Consider the following 27,345-nt stretch of genomic DNA (forward strand, 5'->3'; position numbering starts at 1 on the left):
GGATGTTGGTCTCCTATCGAAGCTTTCTTTGCATAGAGGACACTGACACACAACACTGCTGTCCCAGTAATGTGTGATACATGTTTTGCAGTAGTTGTGTCCACATGGAGTGGTGATTGGATCGGTGAACACATCCAGACAGATAGAACACAGGAACTGATCTTCAGACAAGCGACTGCTGCAGGATGCCATTTCTACACAATGAAAAAAAAAAAAAAAAAAAAAAAAAGTTTTAATTCATACAATAGTGTATACATTACAATACCCCTTGTATTGACTAAAATACATCACTAACATACTTCATTCAGATAAATAGAAATGAATAATGGACTTAAAATGTTGATGTGTTGTTCTGTGTTGAATACAATTACACCAAACAACATTGAATGACAGACGGATAAAACACAGTATTGTGTTATATATCCGTAACTTTTGCTCAGATATTTTCGATTATGCCAGCCTAAAGGTCTTTGTCCTATATTGCAATTTGCAGACTGTTTGGAGGATCCATAGCCATAGGCCTAGTATGCATTTAAAGTTTAACAAATTCTAATGCCATTTGACGATTGCCCTGTCTGTTTCCTCTACTAGGCCTATATAGTCTGAAAATATCTAATTGAGTAGCCAACTTACTGTAAATAATAGGAGACTCACTCACTCACTCCGTGCCGCGGTGTTCCAACTTCCAAATAAATGAAAGTGAAAGCACCAGTTACAAGTTCCTTCTTACGACACTGAGTGTCGGGCCTGCGACACTCACACTCCAAGCTTAGCCTGGGCTGGCTTCCAATTTCGGGCTTTTGATCCGGTCGGGAGCGGAAGATCTCCTACGTTTTTCTGTAGTCCAAAACGGACTACACTTTGGCCGGAAACTACGACCGGAAACAGTTTTAACCCGTACTTGCGCATGCGCTAACTACATGGCTAACGACTTGCGCATGCGCTAACTGGGTTGAAACTGTTTCCGGTCGTTGTTTCCGGCCAAAGTGTAGTCCGTTTTGGACTACAGAAAAACGTAGGAGATCTTCCGCTCCCGACCGGATCAAACGGCCCGTTTAGTAAACGAAGACCAGGCTTTCCCCCAGCGGAAAGCCTGGTGATGCGAGGTTACTCCAAGCTATGTTCTTTTGGCGAAGGGTTGGGCAAATATAAGCTGGCGAATATAAGACATCCCGGTGGTAGTCTCTTCAGAATAAGAGTATACCTTAGGCAATTGAAAAGCGTTGAAAAACAATTAATATGATATATAGCTACCTAATGCACGTTAAAATATAGATTAAGCATTTAAACGAACAAAATGCAAATTACGTTTCTGGGTAAAAAATAAAGTTTTAATAACATTTTAAAAAATCGATAAATGGTTTGATGAATTGTGTAGGCTACATTGATTCACACATAATTAAGGAATGATGAAATAGGCAAAAGGGAGGATTTTTGCTTAATATAAATCACATAAGCCATGTTGGAACCAAGAATTAACGACCTCATGGTCTGGAATGGATAGAATGTTATCTGAGAAGAGCTGAAAGGTTTTCCAACAATGTTTTATCTCTCATTACCCTTTTGTTCTTTTTGCCGCCTTCTTTTTGCCACCTTTTTTGATCAAAGTCCATCCGTTTTACAGCGTTATCAACATTTTACATTTCCAGAGAGTGAACTCTGTCTCTGTGATAAACAAGACAAGTGACCTGATTTGATCCGGACACAAGGTAGGCTATAGGTGGTGGTGAAGGATATTGATTTATCATAATCAGCTGATGTCTCCACTCCAGGTCTCATGAAGCTTGATGAGAGTCGGAGAGTCAGTTTAAAAAATCTCTGCCTGACCACACAGCATTTGCAGTGTACAGAAGAGACTGCATCCGGCTCAATTACAAGGGGCTTTATTGGCATGAGATTGAGAAGCATGTAAAATAAAACAATCAAATCTAAGATATGTAGCCTACATTTTATTAAAAGGAAATGTAGGCCTATGTAGTGTAATATGGAGCGCTCCACCAGCTGCAGTAACAGGCCTATATAGTATCAGTATGTGACAAACGGGGAATATGGGCACTCCACAAGACCAGAGTCTAGTAGGCCTGGGCCACAAGGTAGCCTAATGGTCCAGGCACCTGAAGATAAATAAAAAGATTAAAAAAAAAATGGTCCAGGCACCTAGGCTATCCAACCCTTGGAGTGTCGCGGGTTCGAGTCCCGATCCAGATAACCTTTACTGTGCACCTATCAATAAAGGCAGAAAAAGCCCCCAAAAATCTAAAAAAAAAGACTAGCGCTATTTCCAAACCTGTGTCAATTGCAGGCCAAATGTTATCCAACGTTATTATGACACAAGACTCTGTATATTGTGTGGCCTTGTCTTCAAGGAGGCAAAGGCTCACACCCCTCTTTCAACTCAAAGGGCTTTATTGGCAAGTGGAAACATATGTTTACATTGCCAAAGCAAACATGAAGCAACAAACATAAATCAAGACTAATTGTATGTACACAAATCATTAAAATAAAATAGAATAAATTAAATAGAATAGAGTGTAAACAGAGCTATTTAAACAAAGAAATAAACAGTTTGACACAATATATTGCCTTGAAAAATATTGTATTGCCTTCCACAGCAAGGTAGACAGGAGGCAGAACAGAAATCCTTTTATTAACAAATTAATTAAGAATCAAGAGTTCAACAAAGCCAAGTCCAACATAATGAAGATTGTTGTGATGTCATTTTAGCCCTCCACACTCCTTTATTTAGTGTACTCACAATTCACAAATAATGTCCCTGTCAACAAAAAGAGCGACTAAATCTTTGATAATGAGCTGATGTGCTGTAGTCCAGGGCAACTTAAAAACTATAAATTAGAAAGATGAAGTTCTGGGAAATTGCATGTGTGGTTGCCATTTTTGCATTTTCCCATTCAAGTTAATGGGGAAAATGTATTCACTAATAAATGATCTCAACAAAAACGTATCTCTTAGCAAAAAGCAAGCACACGATTCCCAATGAAGCCGGTAGATTGACATATGACTCGAGTGTGACAAGTAGTCCGGTAAACGTTTGGGGTTTCTCTATGAAGAATAAAGATGAAAAAGAAAGTCTGGTTGCTAGGGCAACCACACTAGAGCAGCATTGAAACAAACCAAGTCACCAACCAAAACATTACATTAATATTGCTTTGTTAAATCAAATCGTCAAAATGTTAAAGCTCTACATTACAATAATAGCTATTATAGATGATATTCATGACATAGCATGCTATATAGAGTGTTTGTTCAGTAAGAGCTTTCTGCAGCTCTTAAAATTGTAGGCTAACAGAAAATACATTTTCAAATGGTTTAAAATCAGGAGTTAGCGCTTCGGTACACAGGCTTTTATTTTTGTTAGTGTTCCAGTTTCATCAATTATTTAACTTGTTTATCCTGTATGAGTTCTCTTGATTGGATGCAATTGGTATCCTGACCTGAAAATGTATTTTGAGCTGGAAGGACAGTGAGATCACTGTTACTGCACAAACACTTAGTTTTATAGCCATCAGAATAAAGAACTACTTAAAAAAAGAAAAAGAATCATGACTTGCAGCAGCTTAAATCATCATATCATACACAATGATAATGTAAAAATAAAAATGTATATAACATTTTGTTAAATACGATCATACTTTGTATCCACAACTTTGTATCCAACATCCCATCGTGCATTGCGCAGAATGTGCAGGCAGCTTCCGGCGCCGCAGCCGAGAGTGATCTACAAGCTCACAACGGTTGCATCTGCGACGCAAGCTTGTATGTCTGCTGTTAACCGGAAGTGTCCCGCAAATAATGCTAAGTCTCGCGGAAACAGGTGGATACTATTAAGTATGTTTTTGTGTCATCAATGCACCTTAGAAATCGACTCTTTGCTGTACGATACAACAACATACGATGCACCAATCAGAAGAATTCAGTAGCATTATTATTTCAACAAACATTTTGATGATCACTCCGATTTTTTCCCCAGTAAAGAGTAAAATGCCATGCTAAATCCTCATTACCCACTTTAAGCAAGATACACTTTGTCATATAGCTAAAATAGCAGATCTACTGACAATATGTCGCAACACGATGTTCAAACATTTATATTTATAGGATTTATTTCGGCATGTCCAGAATAGGGACACCAGGATGAAGGTTTTTAAGTAATAATCATTCAACGCCTTTAGCCTTCAGCTCAGCCTTCACTCTGCTCAGGTAGTTGTCGTCAGGATAACCAAACCTGAGGGAACAACACACATCATGGCTGAGTATCCATTTCAGGTCACATGAAATCACAGTAGTAGCAACGGGAATCAAATTTGAATTGGGGACGCCCACCCTGACAATCACTTGGAATTGTAGGAGTAGGCATTACATTTAGTTTGACTCGGCTCCATAGATAAATATTGTGAAAATAGCTGATCTACAAGTTTGTTTTGAGCTTGTAGATAGATTTTCTATTTTCAACATTTTTGCCGCTTTCTTATATTATTTGAGGCAATGATATTTGGGGAATGTATGAATGTTTTTTATTGTATATTTTGATGCAGTTTATTCTTATTGATCGATTTGATTTCAGAGGTATTAAAAAGGTTTGTCACTTTAGTAATGTGCACTTGTGCAGATACCCTGTACACACTTAAGTTGGTTTGTTTACTGTTGAGTGAGAAAACAATGTTGCAAATTAAGTAATATATAATATAATATACCCTTCTGGTCCTCCACTCATGTTGGTCTTGTGGTGGATGTCATTCCAGGTCACCTGGTCATCAGACCCGGTGGTCCTGGAGGTCCCAATGGTGAAGATCAGCTTCTGGTCAAACGCTTTCCTCAACAGCATGACCACCTCGTTGCCCTCCTTGTTGTTCGGTAGATAAGCTGTTCTTTGAGTGCCGTAATAGTACCTTCCAGGGTTGGGATGTTTCTCCTGTACAGGGCGAGTGTTTAAAATACATTAATATACCCACAATGACCATACAGCAGACTGTATGATTATACATTTCTTAACTACAGGTTTTTACCGTCTGTGTTCCACCTGGAATGTTATAGTTGATGGTTATCGTGCCACAGCGAGGGAATCCAGGCAGGGAGAAGTTAGCAGAATGCCATGTCATGTATCCGTGTGGCTGATCTCCCTCCATCTTCCCAAAGACGTCTTTACGTGCTGCAGCCGGCAGCCGCAGAACATCTACTGACAACTTTGATCCACGAGTACGTACATCTTGTGCGGCTGATGGTAATGGGGAGTGAACAGCCGGCTGAGACGGAGAATCTGTTGTTGGCCGAAACTTTATTGTCGCTGTTTTCTTGCCTTTTACTGGCAGAGATATTTCTTGTGACATCAGAAGATGTTCCAGAGCTTTGAAGAAAGAAAAACCCACATGATTAATGAATCCAAAGAAAGACTGGGAGAAAAAGATAAATCTCTGCAGACAGAAACCAACTATGTCCAAATTATTAATGTAACAAAAAAAACAAGACAAAAAAAACAACAAAATACTGCCTCATCAAAGGCACAGTGTGTTCGAGCCCTTAGTATGGTGACTTCATACATTGTCAGACACTTGCATGTGTCATTATATTGTCATAACTTTGTAAATATGATGTCAGATATGATAGACGTCATAGGACTATATTACCCACTGCGATAATCTAAATATATTACCGTGATAAAAGATCTACAAGCTCAGCTTGTAGACCGGCTGTTTTTGCCAAAGAGATTTGGTAGAGATTAAAAAAAAAGTATCAATAAAAAGTATAACAGGTGCATTTTACCAAATTATACACGCGATATCCGGAATGTAGTTCGGCAAAGGTGAATTGATCCCAGACAGAGGAAAATTTCACCATACATTTAAATCTCTATGCACCTGTTTCCGCAAGAATTCACTGTAGCATTAACTGCGGGACACTTCCAGTTAACAGCAGACATACAAGCTCACGTCGCGTCGCAGATGCAACCGCTGTGAGCTTGTAGATCACACTCGGCTGCGGCGCCGGAAGCTGCCGCACACTTTCTGCGGGATGCACAATGGGACGTTGGAAAGTTGTGGATACGATTATTTTTTATCACGATAAACGATAATGGCGATTATCGTCCCATCCCTAATCTTAGTAACTTGGTAATAATAGACATACTGTACCAGAAGCAGGTGTAATGGTGACCTCAGCACATCTGGTATCTGAGAGACTCTCAATGGAGCAAGTTGTGTTTGACATCTTTTCATTTTTGTTGAACCAAAACTGCAGAGCCTTTTCCAGGTGATGTTTGCGTAATGGTTCATCCTTTGGCCAATCCAGAACCAAACATTGGGCTCTTGCTGTGTTTTCATTAGAAGTCCCTTCACCCTGAAAGAAACATTGTAAACACATCTACTTTATAGCAGGGGTCTTAAAAGTTTTTCAGGCCAAGAACCCCCTAGCTGAGAGAGAGCTGAAGCAGGGACCCCCCACTACACATTGTATGATGCAGATTCAACTTTTTTAGACTTGTTTGACAGCACCGTCAATGTGTAGCTTTGTGTTGGATTCATGTTAAAGTATATTTTCAGACAGTTAACCACTTAAACCCTCAATACTTTGAAAACTTGTACACAAAAAAAAAATAGCCGAAATAAAAGCCCACAGCGCGAGGTGTTGTGAGCTTGTAGGAAAAAATATAAATTCAAATATAATAATTAATATTGAATTAATATATTCTTTCTTTTTTTGTTGTTATGTTTATTTGACAGGGACAATTTAGAAAAAAGTTATAAAAACAAGCAAAATATTATTATAAAAATCTTCCTCTTAGAAAATGACTTAAAACATAATTTCTCATTAAAACAGGATACCAGCGCTATATGTTTTTTATAACTTGTACTTTGTGTCCCACTTTTTCAAAAAGGGAGCACATTCACTGCAATAATCACATATTTAAACGCATTCTTTTTTTTAAATTCTTGTACGTAGTTACTGCACTCTGCCTTTGTAGAGCAGTATAGTCAGAGCGATTTTATGAACAATAGAAACATTAAACATTTTACCACATTAAACGTAGCGGCAGGTGACTGAGGAGGCCTCCTTGTTTGTGCATCAGAATTCAGAGCGGTCAGGGAGGTCGGTCCTTTGACAGAACCAGGCTTCCATCCAGGAACTTCTACAGCCATCCTTACTCCTCCAGTCTGAGACGGAAAGCAAAACACAGTGAGAAACATTAATGTCACCACACACATGCTTTTTTCTTTTTTTTAATCATCCTTAGCCAAGTCTCAGTCTAATTATACAACAGGTAAGTCCGACCAAGCAATCTAATTGGTCAAAATAGATCCAGTCATGTGAGCACGTAGCTGTGCTGAAAAACAAAAAATGCATCACAATAAATATTCCTCACATAATTATGCTTGGTATGAACAACCCTTTTTTGGTTAAAATAAATTATATATTTTACCACATTAAACACCCCTTGTGTAGCGGCAGGTGACTGAGGAGGCCTCCCTGTTTGTGCATCAGAATTCAGAGCGGTCAGGGAGATCGGGCCGCTGTCAGAACCAGGCCAATCCTCTATGTCCATAGGCTCTTCGTCCATACTTCCTCCTCCAGTCTGAGATGAAAAGCAAAACACAGTGAGAAGCATTATTGTCACCACACACGCACACACTTAGCCAAGTCTCTCAGCCTAATTATACATCATCATTAACATATTGTGATCTCAATTGTATGCATTGTGCATTATGCCCTCATTCTGAAGTGCTCGACTGGAAGTGCTTGTTACTTTTTGTATTTAAGAGCTGTCTTAATAAACACACTCAGTTCTGTGTGAAATGAGTTGAGATGACACCTGATGTCTCTGTGACTACTTATTCAGTAATTCCTCTGTATTATTTCACTTCAGTAGTTCTGGTACACGCATAGAACGTTGCGAGTTACTCTGTCAAGACATGACAATCCAACGCTCTCCATTATTAGACACTCCTTGATTTCACAATCTCCACATTTTTTTAACAATAGAAACATTAAACATTTTACCACATTAAACACCCCTTGTGTAGCAGGTGACTGAGGAGGCCTCCTTGTTTGTGCATCAGAATTCAGAGCGGTCAGGGAGGTCGGTCCTTTGACAGAACTAGGCTTCCATCCAGGAACCTTTACATCTATCCTTCCTCCTCCAGTCTGAGATGGAAAGCAAAACACAGTGAGAAGCATTATGCTTTTTTCTTTTTTTTTAATCATCCTTAGCCAAGTCTCAGTCTAATTATACAACAGTTAAAGGAGTAGTTCACCCCAACATGACTTTTTTTTTCCTATTGATTACTCATGCCATGGAGAGTAGAGTTCAATAATATTTTTTGGTTTTTGTCACATTCCTAAGACAAAAATTTGATTCGAGTAAATTTACCCCCATTGATTCCGGATGGGAATCAATGTTTCGAAACGGGTCCCCATCCGGAATCAATGGGGGTACATTTATTGTTATCACATTTGTGTCTTAGGAATGTGTCAAAAACCAAAAATATATTATTAAACTCTACTCTCCATGGCATGAGTAATCAATAGAAATAAATGTCATGTTGGGGGTGAACTACTCCTTTAAGTCTGACCAAGAGATCTAATTGACATTTTAATTGTATTTAAGAGCTGTCTTAATAAACACTGGTAAAACTGGTAAAAAAAACAACTGGTAAAAAACTAACCTAGCCCAACCCTACCCTCCCCTGCCCCTTCTTTGTATATACTGTTTGTTTAGACTTACTGTTTTCTTTTTTCTTTTTTCTTTACATATCTACTGCATAGTACTGTGTTCTATTTGTCTGTCATTCAATGTTATATGAGATACTTCACTGGTTTCCAGTGGAAATAAGCTTAGTCTTTTCATGGATCTCCTTTTAGTAGACCTTGTACCAGTGAACTGTACCGTCATGAAGCTGTACCTTTTCCTATGCAAACTTCTAATAAAGTCTTCAATCAATCAATCAATCAATCAATCAAACACACTCAGTTCTGTGTGAAATGAGTTGAGATGACACCTGAATTCCTCTGTATTATTTCACTTCAGTAGTTCTGGTACACGCATAGAACGTTGCGAGTTACTCTGTCTAGACATCACAATCCAACCCTCTCCATTATTAGACACTCCTTGATTTCACAATCTCCGCATTTTTTTAGCAGAAAGTTTATAAAGTCACCGCTTCACAGGGATCTGTCTGTGTCTACATTATAGTCAGAGCGATTTTATGAACAATAGAAACATTAAACATTTTACCACATTAAACGCCCCTTGTGTAGTGGCAGGTGACTGAGGAGGCCTCCTTGTTTGTGCATCAGAATTCAGAGCGGTCAGGGAGGTCGGTCCACTGTCAGAACTAGGCTTCCATCCAGGAACTTTTACATCTATCCTTCCTCCTCCAGTGAGTCCAGTCTGAGATGGAAAGCAAAACACAGTGAGAAGCATTAATGTCACCACACACGCACACACTTTTTTCATCCTTAGCCAAGTCTCAGCCTAATTATACATCATCATGTTAACATATTGTGATCTCAATTGTATGCATTGTGCCCTTATTCTGAAGTGCTCGACCGGAAGTGCTTGTGCTCGTTAAACACACTCAGTTCCGTGTTGAATGAGTTGAGATCACGCCTGATGTCTCTGTGTCTACTTGTTCTGTAATTCCTCTGTATTATTTCACTTCAGTAGTTCTGGTACATGCATAAAACGTTGAGAGTTACTCTGTCTAGACATCACAATCCAACGCTCTCCATTATTAGACACTTCTTGATTTCACAATCTCCGCATGTTTTAGCAGAAAGTTTATAAAGTCATCGATTCACAAGGATTTTAGCCTGCAAAATCAAGGATTTTTGCCTGTATTTTTCAGGAGGGTCTACATTATAGTCAGAGCGATTTTATGAACAATAGAAACATTAAACATTTTACCACATTAAACGCCCCTTGTGTAGCGGCAGGTGACTGAAGAGGCCTCCCTGTTTGTGCATCAGAATTCAGAGCGGTCAGGGAGGTCGGTCTGCTGTCAGAACCAGGATTCCATCCAGGAACTTCTACATCCATCCTTCTTCCTCCAGTCTGAGACGGAAAGCAAAACACAGTGAGAAGCATTATTGTCACCAAACACACACACAATTACCAGCTGGCACTAGCTCAGGTAAAACTAACTGTATCCTCACAATGAATGCCTTAATGTCGACACCATACCAGCCCGGACGAAATAAGGGTAGTAATTTTGTATTGTAAAACAAAATGCCAGACGCCAGAGAGTTTTAATAATCATTTCAGATTAGAGTCAGAATATTCATCATAGTGCTGGCGTCTTTCAGCACCACTGAGACAGAGATCTCTCTCCCTCCATGTGGGCCAGGCTGGTAAATTAATATTTGAATTTCTAATATTCCTCGAATATGAGGATATAATGTGGGCAATGACCCAGCCTCTTAAACAACTGGACCATAAAGTGTCTGGTGCTACTGTTCTCTGATACTTCGCCCTTAGGTATCTTATTAGTACTGTTTTGTGTTTCACTGTTGTTGGGGGAAAAAAACTCTCCATATTCTACATTTTTAGTGTGTTTTATTTTGTGTGTAAATTAACACCCCTACTTGAGCATACTACAGCGTCACAAAAAAATCAAAAGTAGCAGATCTACAAGCTACTTTTGCTAGTGGATCTGCTACTTTTTGAATCAGTTGAAACAGTTTTGGTCATGGTTTCCAGTGTGGTGGACGCTCATGTTTGGATGTCCGCTAGGGTCTTTTGAAATCTTGTAGCCATTACCTTCCAGTGGATCGTATCCATGGTCAGCCCGCCAGAGACCGGAGGGCCCTTGCCGGTTTCCTTTGTCGTCTTGTGACGAGGTTGTTGAGAGGCTGCAGCTGAAAAGCTGGCATTTTTTAAGGCACTCAGTGTTATTTGTAAGGACTCGCGGACTTCGGCCACATTTTTGCACGGCCCGATCACGGTCATCTCTCTGCAGAATGCAGAGAGCACCAGCTTGGACTCTTCTCGCTGGATGTTGTGAAGCATGCGCTTCCACTCTCCCTGATCCGCGAGCTTCAGAGGAACGTTGATGCTGTCAAAATCACCCAAGTGCTTCATAGCCAGATTTGCGAACTCCGCGCAAGCACGTTGAGGATTTGGTGAACTTCCATAGTTTTTCTGGTCAACTTCAAAGGACACCTTCGCCTCGGCTCTGATTGTAACCCTGTTCTCTTGTTGGATGCGTGTCATTTCCTCCCAGTAGGCCTGGTTCAGATACACAAAGTGGTTCAGAGGGAACGGGATGCTGAACTCTGTCTCCTGACCTCTTGGGTCAGCAGCGGCACTCTGTGGCTCCATGTGGGTTTTCACAGTCATCTCTCCGCAGGTTGCAGTGTGTGCCTGTGTTTTTATGCGACTCTGCTTCTCCATCTCTTTACTGAGTGTCTTCTTCAACTGATCCACAGCTGTCCTCGTAGTTCCCACATATGAAGATGGATGTACACTGACCTTTGTCCAGTCCCTCATGGGTGGAGCGGTATTGATAAATGTAAAGTTCTGAAGAAGTTTGAGGTGGTCTTCAGTGTGTGAGAGTTGCTTCAACTCAGAGCTTCTCTTCTCTAACTGTGTGATTTCCTGTTGCAGCTCTTTAATGAAGCCTTCAGCCTGTCTCTCTGTTGTTTTCTTCTTCTCTTCAATCACATTCATGAGCTCAAACTGGCTTCTCTCAATACAGCTGATCAGAGCAGTGAAGACCTTCACACTGTCTGTTATCTCTCTTTCTGCAGCTTTATTGCTGAGCTCTACTGAGTGTTTGACATCGTGAATCCTCACTTGTCTCAACTGGATCATCTGCTGAACTTCAGCCTCCATTTTTCCCAGCTCAGCCTTCTTTCCTTCATATGCCTCCTTCAGAGATACAGTTTGATGTAACTTGTGGTCTGCCTCAGTACAGAACTGACAAACACACGTGTGGTCAGTCTTACAGAACAACTCCAGAGGTCTGTCATGTTTCTTACACATAATGTCTTCCAGGTTATTAACAGGGTCGATTAGTTTGTGTCGTTTAAACGCTGTGACTCTGTGATGAGGCTCCAGGTGAGCCTCACAGTAGGAGGCCAGACACACTAGGCAGGACCTCACGGCCTTGAGCTTTGGCTCAGTACATAAGTCACAGGGGACTTCATCTGGTTTAGCAGGTTCCAGGTTTGTGCTGGAATGTTTAGAATTCCTGAACTGATCAGCCATCTCTGAGAGGACTTTATTAACAGAGGATTTTGGTCTCCTATCGAAGCTTTCTTTACATAGAGGACACTGACACACACCACTGCTGTCCCAGTATTGTGTGATACAGGTTTTGCAGTAGTTGTGTCCACATGGAGTGGTGATTGGATCGATGAACACATCCAGACAGATAGAACACAGGAACTGCTCTTCAGACAGGAGACTGCTGGCTGACGCCATTCCTATTCACTGAGAATAAAAGCAAAAGGGAATTTATTGACGGATACTATGTTTAATTCATACCATAATATAGTATACAGCACATGTATTATGTTGAGAAACCTAATGCAGACATGCTTGGCTCTACCTCATTTAAATACTTCATTAAGATGCATTGAAATATTATATACCATGCACCAGGGTTAAATCAAAACTGTAGCCTACGTTTCATTGACGAAAATCTTATATTTAGTCGACAAAAAATGTTCAGATGACTAAAATATGACTAAAACTAAATTAAAAGAAAACTCTTTAAATCAAAATTTGCTGTCAAACTTAACACTGCCATGCACTTAAAATGTAGTAGACTGTTTTCTGTGTCGAGGACTGAAAATAACCCACCTGTCTGTAGTGTTGATCTGATATTTCTGTAGAGATTTATCTCTGCTGACACACACACCGCTGTTGGTGTGAAATGGGCCCGCCCTGCCTGCGTTTGATTGGCTGAATCATGCAAGAATGAGAAAACAAAGACACATACTGGTAAAAGCCAAAACAACATATCAGGAGAATTCAAAAGCTTGCAAGTAAAAACTGAATTTTGATCCTGGACTTAAAAGAGTCAATGGAGGGGGCAGAGCCAATGGAGAAGGGAATGCTGCCTGGGGGCTATACAATGTACAAGGTGTCGTGGTGAAGGACATTGATTTTATTATAATCAGCTGATGTCTCCAAAGGTATCATCAAGCACGGTGAGTTTTTCCATCTCTGCTTGCCCACACATCATGTGTTGTGCACGTCACAGAACAGAGACTGCTCAATTAAATTCAAATGGGAATAGGTATCAGAAGCAAAGGTTTACATTGCCAAAGTAAGTGTGAAATAAAACAATTAAATGTATGAAACAAAGACATTTACATTTTATACAAAGGAAATGTATGTAAGCAAGTGAAAAGAATGTTTTAAAGTTTGCTTCTATTTTAAACATTTGTATGTTTAAAGTGTTTACATTTGTCTTGTCATTAAAGATAGCTCATTATATTATTTGAGTTTCCACTAGCATAAACTGGCTGAAACTGTGTCAGTTTGACCTTAAACCTGAACTGTGTTCATCAACTTGCAGCCCTGTGCTACCTGGTGCCTGGTACAGAAAGATAGTACACAGGACCCTTTTCTTTGATGTCTCACTTTCTCCCCTTTGAGGGGAGTGACTTAATTCCTGTATGTAAACTGTTGATTTTCTCTGTATCTCTCGGAATGCATTCTCTGAATAAACCAACTTTATTGTACTCCCGTTTTCTCATCTCATATTTGGCTTCGCGTCTTTTACTTTTCAAAAATAACTCTGACTATCAGAGCTTTTAATTATAAGGTTATAAGGTCCTATAAATCTACTTATCAGCAAGGATAACTTGGTATAATACTTTTGAAACAAATGTCAGTATTTCGTCTACTATACCTAGCCCACTACTAGGCCTATAGTCTGAAAATATCTAATTGAGTAGCCTATTTATATGACTATTATTGTAATAAACGTAGGAGACTCACTCACTCCGTGGTGTTCCAACTTCCAATTCCAAATAATGAAAGTGAAAGCATCATTACTTAGCCTAGTTGAGAACTTCACAATTAAAGTAGGTGACACTGTGATAGAAAGAAAAAACCACATCTGCTACCTGGGTTGCATCCTGGAGGCTAACCTATCCAGTGAAAAAATGACCACCAAGGTAATCAATAAAGTCAATCAACGAATTCGCTTCTTGCAAAGAGTTGCCCCACTGATCAATATTAAATCCCGAAAGACACTAGGAGGTGCTCTTATTGGGCCCCTCATTGATTACGGAGTCCTTGTCTGGTATCGCGACGCCCCAGCTGCCTTAAAGCTAAAGCTCCAAACAGCCCAAAACAAACTAATTAGGGTTGTGCTTGGTCTCCCTCCTCTGACCCACCTTACCGAGCATCACCACGAAAGCGTGGGGTGGCTCAAAGTAGCTGACAGAGTACAGCATCTTGCAATGGGCCTGGTGTACAAGATACACTACACCTCCAAGATTCCCATGTACCTGACAAACTACTTCTTAAAGGTCAAGGATGTTCACGATCATAACACCAGAGGCAGCTCCACTAATCATCATCAGCGTAGATTTAACACTAAACAAGGCGCTAACTCGTTCTCCTGCTATACCATCAACATGTGGAACGCCCTTCCACAAGCCCTAAAGGAGAGCAAATCCCTAGCCTCCTTCAAAATTGGTATGAAAAGTCACCTTCAGACAGCAGCTACCCGTGACTTGTAAATAGACTAAGCCCCCATGCTCCCCCCCCCTTTTTCTTTGTATTCTGCCTTTTGTATTTGATGTTATGCTTTTGAAACTGATATTATCCTAGATAAAGTACTATGTTCTATCCGTCTGTCTTTCAATGTTATATGAGATACTTAAAGTGTGGTTCCTGTGGAAATAAGCCTCGGCTTTCTAGGATCTCCTTTTAGTTGACCTTGTACCAGTGATCTGTACTGTCATGAAACTGTACTTTTTTCTATTGCAAACTTCTAATAAATTCTTCAATCAATCAATCAATCAATCAATCAATCAGTTACGACACTCACTCCAAGCTATTTTCTTTTGGCGAATATAAACTGGCGAATATAAGACTTCCGGTGGTCAATCTCTTCAGAATAAGAGTATCCCTAAGGCAATTGGATAACGTTGAAAACAATTAATTTGCGCATGATATGCACATTAAAAATATAGATTAAGCATCTAAACGAACATATACAATGCAAATTACGTTTCTGGGTTAAAAAAAAGTTTTAACTAGAAGCAGTGCTCTTCCGAGCACAGGTCTACTCTCCACCAGGCCAGGCGTCCTGGTGGTGCTACTGTATAATAGGCATATAAAAAGGGTGGCATATGTTCTTCCAGACCATGTCGATCACATGACTGTTGAGATACTGCCTACCGATTTGTAGGATTTTTGGACAAAATCTGTAAGAGTAGTGTACAGAAATGTGTTTTGCGAACATCGGCCTCATGGTGGCGCTAGAACAGGCCCATTTGAAAAATGGGGGTCAGACGTTCTGAATTGGCATCCAGGAGACAAAATCTGTAAGAAATGTGTTTTGCGAATACCGGCCTCATGGTGGCGCTAGAACTGGCCCATTTGAAAAATGGGGGTCAGAGGTTCTGAATTGGCATCCAGGGAGTGTGTGCTCATTTTGGCAGCGACCGGGCCTACGGCGACTGAGATTAGGTGGTAAAACAAATGCCTGATAAGATAAGGCATAACCGGGAGAAGTGTAAAAAAAAAAGTTTCTGCACAAAAGCTAAAATAATTCGATAAATGGTATGATGAATTGTGTACATTGATTTACACATAATTAAGGAATGATGAAATAGGAAAAAGGGAGAATTTTTGTCGTTAAGCTATGTAAATCACATATAGGGGAGAACAGAGTGAGATGAACCGCTGGGTAAGATGAACCACCCCCTTTATCTTTAAAACTATACACATGAGTTGTCATTTGACCTTAAAATAAGAACACAAACATCATTTCCACCTGGCTGTAGAGTTGACAGACACATGGGCAAAGTGGAAAGCATATTTCTACCCCAAAAAGTGCTTTTTTGCAGGTTTGCATTTTTGACTTTTATGGTAAAATGATTTTTATGTTAAAACAAATGTACCCAGGTCTAAACGTATATATCATGCATGTTGGTGATATCCCAATGTATGAAACCATGTGAATCATTTAGCTAAAGATGAGCCTTAAGCATTAAGCTAGGCAGGTTTTGTCAAAATGGTGGCCTTGGGGCAAGATGAACCACATGCCTTGGGGTAAATTGAACTATGTGAATCACCATTCATATTTTTTATTAGGTCTTTGCTATACTCAAATTATGAGTGAATGATCTTTCATTTTGATGAATACACTAATTTAAGAGAAGTTTTTAATATTATATTAATAATTGCAAATATTAAAAGGTTCTGAATAACAAACTTTATAGTTTTTCTTACGGAAAGGAAATAAGAAAAAATCCCTTTGCAAAAGGGAAATGTGTTTATATTAAAATATTTCTGATAAGTAAATACATTCTTTGTTCAAGTTTAAACTGTTAAAGCTTAGAATATCACGTGGTTCAACTTACCCCTTTACTTGGATCAACTTACCCCTCACCTGGGGCAAGTTGAACCACATGACTACTTTGTCATATTTTTATGGTCCTTTGTCATAGACACTTACTTATAATTTCAGAGATATTTCTAGATATTTTGAACTTACTGCCATCTCACTTTTTCTTGCTTCCAGGGCAACATAAGCAAAAAGTGGTTCATCTTACCCCGGTTCTCCCCTAAGCCATGTTGGAACGAAGAATTAGGGACCTTAGGCCTGGTCTGGATAGAATGTTATCTGAGAAGAGCTGAAAGGTTTTCCTTTTTTTTCCCCCACGATTTTGCAACCCATTTTCACCCAGTGCCAATTGCCTATGTAATCCTGGGCTCTGCTCTCCCTATGCCGCGCCTGGGGAGACAACAGACTGACCTCATGCTTCCTTCAATGCATGAGTTGTCCAAGTCGTTTCTTTTCACCTGACAGGGGGGATTTCCCCCGGGATGGACGTAGCGCGTGGAAGGAACACGTTATTCCAACCAGTTCCTTTCCCCTCCATCAAGCGCCCCGGCTGGCCAGGGGGAGGCATTATTGAGACCAGGATTACTGCATGTTTTTGTGAGGGTATCAACCCTATAGGAGACACGGGGAGAACATGCAAAATCCACACAGAAAGGCCCTATCGCCGACCCCATGAAAGGTTTTCCAACAATGTTTTATCTCTCATTACCCTTCAACATTGATTGTTCTTTTTGCCGCTGCATGCCACCTTTTTTGATCAAAGTCCATCCGTTTTATAGCGTTATCAACATTTTACATTGCCAGTGAGTGAACTCTGTGATAAACAAGACAAGTGACCTGATTCCAGACACAAGGTAGGCTATAAGGTGGTGGTGAAAGGATATTGATTTATCATAATCAGCTGATGTCTCCAGGTCTCATGAAGCACAAAGTTTGATGAGAGTCGGAGAGTCAGTTTAAAAAAATAAATAAATAAAAGGTTATACATCTCTGCCTTCCCACACAGCATTTGCAGTGTACAGAAGAGACTGCATCCGGCTCAATTACATTAAATTCAAAGGGGCTTTATTGGCATGAGAAGCATGTAAAATAAAACAATCAAATCTAAGAAATGTACATTTTATTAAAAGGAAATGTATAGCCTAAAGGAAGGATAACTTGGTATGCTACTTTTGAAACATATTGTATTTATTTTTTGCAGACAAATATGCAAAAAACTGAAAAGGTTGCATACAAAATCATGGAAATTATAGATAGATAGATAGATAGATAGATAGATAGATACCTTTATTATCCCATGGGGGAAATTCAGTTGTCCAGTAGTAGCACAGCAGTATACAGTTATTTACAAAGTTACAGAGACGTAAGAAAAAATAGATAAGAGGGAAAGAAACAAGAGAACAAAAAAAAGAGCAGTACAGTACCAATAAAGAGAAGGTGCATCAATAGAGGGGGCGAATAATATATAAGTATATATACATAAAGTGTCTTGCAAAAAAGACCATAGCAGTCAATGCTAGTTAGTGCAAACAAGTATCTCACTGTCATTGTTAAACAAAGCAAAAATACTCAGAAACTACCAACACAAACTAATAGTGCAAAGTCAAAAAAAAATCAGTGCGAAAAAAGAAGAAACTAGGAAGCGTGTCACCGCAAGACGCACATGAGCACTCTTCCTGGACGGTCCTTTTGGGTCAAAGTCAATACAGCAATAGTTCCTTAGAGGTCAATGTCAATACAGCAAAGGTTCCGTCAGTCTAAGTTAGGAAGGGAGACCTTTTCAAGCGTCCGTTATGTGTCTCGTTGTACAGCTTAAGGGCAGCCGGTACAAAAGATTTTCCTAATCTCTCACATCTCCGTCCTGGGTAGGTAAAGCGGTCGTTTCCTCTCTTACTCCAGTAACTGGTGATCTCTAGATGGAGGGGGTGGGAGGAGTTCTCCAAGATGGAATCCAGCTTCCTCGCTGTGCGCACACTGGTTACTTCCTCCACCCCCTGCAGAGAGGACCCGACGACAGAGCCTGCTTTCTTCACCAGTCTGTTTAGGTTAAACGTGTCACCTGCTCTGTTGTTGCCACCCCAACATGTTATACCAAAAAAGAGGACACTTGCCATGACAGACTGATAGAACATCTGTAGCATCCTATTGCACACCCCAAACGATCTCAGTCTTCTCAGGAGGAACAGCCTGCTTTTCCCCTTGCTGTGAATCGCCTGTGCATTGTCCGACCAGTCCAGTGAACTATTCAGGTGTACTCCGAGGAATTTGTAGTTATCCACAAGCTCAACCACCTCACTGTTAATGGTGCTTGGCACCGGGGGGACTCTCTTGGAGGTGCGGAAGTCCACCACCATCTCCTTGGTCTTGCTTGCGTTGAGCCTGAGATGGTTAGCCTCGCTCCATTGCACAAAGTCCCTAACCACACCATCGTGCTCAGCCGTGTTGTCACCCGAGATCTTGCTGACCACCACGGTATCATCTGAGAACTTCTGCAGATGACAGGTCTTGGAATTGAAGAGGAAGTCCGATGTATAGAGAGTGAACAGGAAGGGTGAGAGCAAATTGTGCATTTCACTCTCTGCACAGCTGTTCTCCACCAGCTGCAGTGACAGGCCTATTATATACAGTATGTGACAAACGGGTAATATATGGGCACTCCACAAGACTAGAGCCTAGAAGGCCTGGGCCACAAGGTAGTGGTCCAGGCACCTAGGCTGGTAATTTAACCCTTGGAGTGTCACGGGTTCGAGTCCCGATCCTGACGACCTTTGCTGCATGTCACCCCCCCAATCTCTCTCCCCGTTTCCTGTCAGCCTACTGTGCACCTATCAATAAAGGCAGAAAAAGCCCCAAAAATATCTTTAAAAAAAAAGAAGACTAGAGCCTAGCAGCCTACTTCCAAACCTGTGTCAATTGCAGGCCAAATGTTATCCAATGTCAGTATGACACAAGACATCCACTATATTGTGTGGCCTTGTCTTCAAGGAGGCAAAGGCACACACACCCCTCTTTCAACTCAAAGGGCTTTATTGGTGTGGAAACATATGTTTACATTGCCAAAGCAAACATGAAGCAACAAACATAAATCAAGACTAAATGTAGGCCTATGTACACAAATCATTAAAATAAAATAGAATAAATTAAATCGAATAGAGTGTTAACAGAGCTGTGTCTCACTCTCATCACATAGATTGCTCTCTGCTAACTAACAGAAGTGCTGTCTGTTACACAAGTGGGGAGATAACAGTGACACCTATTATCTGAATAGATATTATACATTCTCTTATTGGTCCTGCTCATTTAACAGCATAACATTTAAACAAAGAAATAAACAATTTGACACAAATTATTGCCTTGAAAAAGATTTTATTGCCTTCAACAGAAAGGTAGACAGGAGGCAGAACAGAAATCCTTTTATTAACAAATTAATTAAGAATCAAGAGTTCAACAAAGCCAAGTCCAACATAATGAAGATTGTTGTGATGTCATTTTAGGCCTCCCCACTCCCTTATTTAGTGTACTCACAATTCACAAATAATGTCCCTGTCAACAAAGAGCAACTAAATCTTTGATAATGAGCTGATGTGCTGTAGTCCAGAGCAACTTAGAAACTAGAAATCAGAAAGATGACATTCTGGGAAATTGCATGTGTGGTTGCCATTTTTGCATTTTCCACTTCAAGGTAATGGGGAAAATGAATTCACTAATACATTATCTCAACAACAACGTATCACTTGGAAGCACACCGATTAAGACGGTCAATTTGACATATGACTCGAGTGTGACAAGTAATCTGGCAAACTTTTGTGGTTACAAGAATAAAGTCTAGGCCTACTATATAGTCTTGTTACTAGGGCAACCACACTAGTGCAGCATTGAAACAAACCAAAGTCACCAACCAAAACATTACTGAGCAAGGAAATGAAAGGTGCTGCAAGTGATATTGCTTTGTTAAATCAAATAGTCAAAATGTTAAAGCTCTACGTTCCAATAATAGCTATTATAGATGATATTCATGACATAGCATGCTATATAGAGTGTTTGTTCAGTAAGAGCTTTCTGCAGCTCTTAAAATAGTAACAGAAAATACAATTTCAGTTGGGTTAAAATCAGGAGTTAGCACCTCGGTACCCAAGCTTTTATTTTTGTTAGTGTTCCAGTTCCATCAATTATTTAACTTGTTTATCCTGTACGAGTTCTCTTGATTGGATGAAATTGGTATCCTGACCTGAAAATGTATTTTGTTTACTAAAGAGCTGGAAGGATGGTGAGATCACCGTTACTGCACAAACACTTTATAGCAATCAGAATAAAGAACTACTTAAGAAAAGAAAAAGAGTAATCACTTACAGCGGCTCATATCATACACAATAATAATGTAACAAAATTAACATTTATATAGTTAAATACTATACTTTTTCATACTTTCATACTTTGTCTGTTAAGTATGTTTTTGTGTTGTCAATGCACCTTAGAAATCTACTCTTTGCTGTACGATACAACAACATATACGATGCACCAATCAGAAGAATTCAGTATCATAGCATTATTATATTATAGTATTATTTCAACAAACATTGTGATGATCACACTCCCATGTTTCTTCCCCAGTAAAGAGTAAAATGCCATGCTAAATTCTCATTTAAGCACCCACTTAAGCATGATATACTTTGTCATATAGCTAAAATAGCAGATCTACTAGGTTACATAGAATATGTCGCAACATGATGCACTGTGACCTTGTAGATCTGCCATTTTCAAACATTAACATTTTTAGGATTTATTTCGGCATGTCCAGAATAGGGACACCAGGATGAAGGTTTTTAAGTAATTTCAGATCACATGAAATCACAGTAGTCTTACAGCAGCGGGAATCAAATTTGAATTAGGGACGCCCACCCTGACAATCACTTGGAATTGTAGGAGTTTAGGCATTACATTTAGTTTGACTCGGCTCCATAGATAAATATTGTGAAAATAGCTGATCTACAAGTTTGTTTTGAGCTTGTAGATAGATTGTCTGTTTTCAACATTTTTGCAGCTTATTTGAGGCAATGATATTTGGGGAATGTATGACTGTTTTTTATTGTATATTTTGATGCAGCTTATTTCTTTTGATCTATTTGATTTCAGAGGTATTAAAAAGGTTTGTCACTTTAGTAATGTGCATATACCCTGTACACACTTAAGTTGGTTTGTTTACTGTTGAGTGAGAAAACAATGTTGCAAATTAAGTAATATATAATATAATATAATAATAAATCATGTGTGGACCCGCCCACAGAAACACTTCATAAAAACAATGTTTAACACAAGTACTGCATACCTTTCTGGTCCTCCACTCATGCTGGTCTTGTGGGGGATGCCATTCCAGGTCACCTGGTCATCAGACCCGATGGTCCCCACGGTGAAGATCAGCTTCTGGTCAAACGCTTTCCTCAACAGCCTGACCACCTCGTTGCCCTCCTTGTTGTTCGGTAGATAAGCTGTTCTTTGAGTGCTGTGATAGTACCTTCCAGGGTTGGGATGTTTCTCCTGTACAGGGCGAGTGTTTAAAATGCATTAATATACCCACAATGACCATACAGCAGACTGTATGATTATAAATTTCTCAACTACAGGTTTTTACCGTCTGTGTTCCACCTGGAATGTTATAGTCGATGGTTATCGTGCCACAGCGAGGGAATCCAGGCAGGGGGAAGTTAGCAGAATGCCATGTCATGGTTCCGTGTGGCTGATCTCCCTCGAGCTTCCCAAAGACGTCTTTACACAAAGGACAAGTGGGCCCTGTGGTTTCCAACAGCCGTATCATACAGTCCTTGCAAAGCTCGTGGCCGCATTTTAGTTTTTCCATTTGGGGACAATTCTCCATACATATAGGACAATCTTCTTTGGTCTCTCCTGCAGCTGTAGCTCCGGACGCCGTGCCACAGCGAGGGAATCCAGGCAGGGGGAAGTTAGCAGAATGCCATGTCATGGTTCCGTGTGGCTGATCTCCCTCGAGCTTCCCAAAGACGTCTTTACACAAAGGACAAGTGGGCCCTGTGGTTTCCAACAGCCGTATCATACAGTCCTTGCAAAGCTCGTGGCCGCATTTTAGTTTTTCCATTTGGGGACAATTCTCCATACATATAGGACAATCTTCTTTGGTCTCTCCTGCAGCTGTAGCTCCGGACGCCGTGCCACAGCGAGGGAATCCAGGCAGGGGGAAGTTAGCAGAATGCCATGTCATGGTTCCGTGTGGCTGATCTCCCTCGAGCTTCCCAAAGACGTCTTTACACAAAGGACAAGTGGGCCCTGTGGTTTCCAACAGCCGTATCATACAGTCCTTGCAAAGCTCGTGGCCGCATTTTAGTTTTTCCATTTGGGGACAATTCTCCATACATATAGGACAATCTTCTTTGGTCTCTCCTGCAGCTGTAGCTCCGGACGCCGTGCCACAGCGAGGGAATCCAGGCAGGGGGAAGTTAGCAGAATGCCATGTCATGGTTCCGTGTGGCTGATCTCCCTCGAGCTTCCCAAAGACGTCTTTACACAAAGGACAAGTGGGCCCTGTGGTTTCCAACAGCCGTATCATACAGTCCTTGCAAAGCTCGTGGCCGCATTTTAGTTTTTCCATTTGGGGACAATTCTCCATACATATAGGACAATCTTCTTTGGTCTCTCCTGCAGCTGTAGCTCCGGACGCCGTGGCTGCTCCAGCACTGGGCTTGCGGACTTCGGCCACACTCTTGGATGGCCTTCTCATGTTCATCTCAGTCTGCATGCAACTCAGCTTCTCCATCTCTTTACCGAGTGTCTTCTTCAGCAGATCCACAGCTGTCCTCGCAGTCCCCACATATGAAGATGGACGTACACTGACCTTCGTCCAGTCCTTGATGGATGGAGCGGTGTTGATGAATGTAAAGTTCTGAAGAAGTTTGAGGTGGTCTTCAGTGTGTGAGAGCTGCTTCAGCTCAGAGCTTCTCTTCTCTAACTGAGTGATTTCCTGTTGCAGCTCTTTAATAAAGCCTTCAGCCTGTCTCTCTGTTGTTTTCTGCTTCACTTCAATCACATTCCTGAGCTCAGCCTTGCTTCTCTCAATACAGCTGATCAGAGCAGTGAAGACCTTCACACTGTCTGCTATCTCTCTGTCTGCAGCTTTATTGCTGAGCTCTACTGAGTGTTTGACCTCGTGAATCTTCACTTGTCTCTCCTGGATCATCTGCTGAACTTCAGCCTCCATCCTTCCCAGCTCAGCCTTCTTTCCTTCATATGCCTCCTTCAGAGATACAGTTTGATGTAACTTGTGGTCTCCCTCAGTACAGAACTGACAAACACACGTGTGGTCAGTCTTACAGAACAGCTCCAGAGGTCTATCATGTTTCTTACACATAATGTCTTCCAGGTTATTAACAGGGTCGATTAGTTTGTGTCGTTTAAACACTGTGTCTCTGTGATGAGGCTCCAGGTGAGCCTCACAGTAGGAGGCTAAACACACCAGGCAGGACCTCACGGCCTTGAGCTTTGGCTCAGTACAGAAGGCACAGGATACTTCATCTGGTTTAGCAGGTTCCAGGTTTGTGCTGGAATGTTTAGAATTCCTGAACTGATCAGCCATCTCTGAGAGGACTTTATTAACAGAGGATTTTGGTCTCCTATCGAAGCTTTCTTTGCATAGAGGACACTGACACACAACACTGCTGTCCCAGTATTGTGTGATACAGGTTTTGCAGTAGTTGTGCCCACATGGAGTGGTGATTGGATCAGTGAACACATCCAGACAGATAGAACACAGGAACTGATCTTCAGACAAGCGACAGCTGCTGGATGCCATTTCTACACAATGGAAAAAAAGAAAAAAGAAAAAAGAAAAGGTTAATTCATACAATAGTGTATACAATACCCCTTGTATTGACTAAAATACATCACTAACATACTTCATTCAGATAAATAGAAATTAATTATGGACTTAAAATGTTGATGTGTTGTTCTGTGTTGAATACAATTACACCAAACAACATTGAATGACAGACGGATATATTCATTGATTGATTGAAGACTTTATTAGAAGTTTGCATAGGAAAAGGTACAGTTTCATGACGGTACAGTTCACTGGTACAAGGTCTACTAAAAGGAGATCCATGAAAAGACTAAGCTTATTTCCACTGGAAACCATTGAAGTATCTCATATAACATTGATTGACAGACAAATAGAACACAGTAGCCTACTATGCAGTAGATATGTAAAGAAAAAGAAAAAAGAAAACAGTAAGTCTAAACAAACAGTAAGGGGCAGGGGAGGGTAGGGTTGGGCTAGGTTCATTTTTTTACCAGTTGCGAACGGCTGCTGCCTGTAAGTGGTTTTTCAGGGCAATTTTAAAGGATGCTAGTGATCCACACTCCTTTATGGCCTTCGGTAAGGCTTTCCACATTTTGGTGGTAGGCCTATAGCAGAAAAACGAGTTTGACCCTTTGTTGGTTTTTACTCTGGGTTGGAAGTGATCTGTGGCGCTGCCTCTGGTGTTATAATTATGGACATCCTTAATGTTTATAAAGTATTTTGACAGGTACTTGGGTATCATAGTGGTGTAGTGTAGGCTATCTTGTACACCAGGCCCATTGCAAGTTGCTGTACTCTGTCATCTATCATATCACAGTAGGCCTACTATGCAGAGGATTTCATCAATAGCACAAAAAAAAGTCATCAAAGAAGAAAACAAATATGGCCCGATTAACAGTTGGCCTAGAGTCCCTTGCTCTCTCTCTTTCCTCTCTCTCCCTGGCCTACGGCTTTCGGATTTCCAAAACGCAAATGAAACACGCAGTGCAGTGTGCAACCACCTTTAAGTTACAGTACTCAACTTTTGCTCAGATATTTTCGATTATGCCAGCCTAAAGGTCTTTGTCCTATATTGCAATTTGCAGACTGTTTGGAGGATCCATAGCCATAGGCCTAGTATGCATTTAAACAAATTCTAATGCCATTTGACGATTGCCCTGTCTGTTTCCTCTACTAGACCAATTATAGTCTGAAAATAATTATACATTGAGTAGCCAATTTACTGTAATAAACGTAGGAGACTCACTCACTCTGTGCCGTGGTGTTCCAACTTCGAAATAAATGAAAGTGAAAGCACCTGTTACAAGTTCCTTCTTACGACACTTGGCGAAGGGTTGGGCAAATATAAGCTGGCGAATATAAGACTTCCCGGTGGTAGTCTCTTCAGAATAAGAGTATACCTTAGGCAATTGAAAAGCGTTGAAAAACAATTAATATGATATAATGCACGTTAAAATATAGATTAAGCATTTAAACCAGGGGTCTCAAACTCAATTTGCCTTGGGGCCGCTGGAGGCAGAGTCTGGCTGAGACTGGGCCGCAGCCTCAGCGCACATGCACGCGTGCGTGCACATGCACTTATAAAACAAATTAGTGCATGTGCACTAATTTGGACCCTGGTGTAAACAAGTTGTGTTCAACTTATGGAACATGTACTGTACTGTTAACTGTACTGTATTATTAACTCATACAGTGCCATCCGGCCACAAGGGGTGCTAGAGTGCCAGAAATTTCTCCATTGACCTTCTTTATAGCTTTCGTCGACCCTCTCCCAACTGGCTTGTGTTTTCACTCCAGTCAATCCTATGGGTGTCGAGAGGAGGAAGCTAGCTGACACGTAGCCAAAATGCTAACCCATTTAGAAGCCCGATCTAAAGCTATTTCAGCCGCAAAAAACTTTCTCTTTGTTTTTTTCGCCCGTGGATGGCCGAGTCTAAGTCCCGGCCAAGGATGGACGTCTAGACCGGGGCTTCGTTGAGGCCTCCGATAAAATAATTCATTTTATTAAATATCCCGGACATGTTCGGGATAGGCACCCTGGAATACGTCGCGCCGCCTACAATGAACATTCGGTGAACATTGGGGGGGGTCTAAACTTTATTTTAAACCATTTTCAATGGAATAAATCGTCGGAGCATCTAGCGTCTCTCGTTGGTGAGCGCTGGGCGAGCCGGGACCACCCACGTTGCTCCAAGCAGCTCGGGGTAAGTAAAATAGCAAATAAAAAATTGTTTTTGATCCCGAATATCCCGAACATGTTCGGGATAGGCACTTAAAGGGTTAACTGTTTTGAGGTTCATATAAAACTCGCGGGCCGCAATAACATTAAACTTTCATATTAAGGTGGGGGCCACAAAATATCGTCTTGCGGGCCGCAAATGGCCCCCGGGCCGCCAGTTTGAGACCCCTGATTTAAACGAACATAATGCAAATTACGTTTCTGGGTAAAAAATAAAGTTTTAATAACATTTTAAAAAAATCGATAAATGGTATGATGAATTGTGTAGGCTAATTGATTCACACATAATTAAGGAATGATGAAATAGGCAAAAGGGAGGATTTTTGTTAATATAAATCACATAAGCCATGTTGGAACCAAGAATTAACGACCTCATGGTCTGGATAGAATGTTATCTGAGAAGAGCTGAAAGGTTTTCCAACAATGTTTTATCTCTCATTACCCTTCAACAATGATTGTTCTTTTTGCCGCCTTCTTTTTGCCACCTTTTTTGATCAAAGTAGCGTTATCAACATTTTACATTTCCAGTGAGTGAACTCTGTGATGAACAAGACACGTGACCTGATTTGATCCGGACACAAGGTAGGCTATAAGGTGGTGGTGAAGGATATTGATTTATCATAATCAGCTGATGTCTCCAGGTCTCATGAAGCACAAAGTTTGATGAGAGTCGGAGAGTCAGTTTAAAAAAAATCTCTGCCTGACCACACAGCATTTGCAGTGTACAGAAGAGACTGCAT

The 27,345-nt window shown here is 40.7% G+C and overlaps 1 protein-coding gene and 1 long non-coding RNA gene across 2 annotated transcripts; both read right to left on the reverse strand.

Annotated features, from left to right (window-relative positions):
• Window positions 1–3,976: 3,976 nt before the first annotated feature.
• On the reverse strand, window positions 3,977–25,631 carry LOC308286786 (uncharacterized protein). The gene is made up of 4 exons (XM_080727912.1): window positions 25,613–25,631; window positions 22,174–24,362; window positions 21,871–22,079; window positions 3,977–4,243 (listed from the first exon to the last, which is right to left on the reverse strand). Exons 2-4 carry the CDS (start codon window positions 24,358–24,360, stop codon window positions 4,174–4,176), a joined length of 2,466 nt encoding a protein of 821 aa, XP_080584038.1. The 5' UTR covers window positions 24,361–24,362; window positions 25,613–25,631; the 3' UTR covers window positions 3,977–4,173.
• LOC308286787 lies at window positions 5,134–7,145 on the reverse strand. The gene is made up of 3 exons (XR_013962120.1): window positions 7,029–7,145; window positions 6,147–6,351; window positions 5,134–5,362 (listed from the first exon to the last, which is right to left on the reverse strand). It is a non-coding gene; the product is annotated as an uncharacterized lncRNA (long non-coding RNA).
• Window positions 25,632–27,345: the final 1,714 nt, after the last annotated feature.

Source organism: Nannobrachium achirus (genome assembly GCF_963921795.1).
Source record: "Nannobrachium achirus genome assembly, chromosome: 6".
NCBI lineage: Eukaryota > Metazoa > Chordata > Actinopteri > Myctophiformes > Myctophidae > Nannobrachium > Nannobrachium achirus.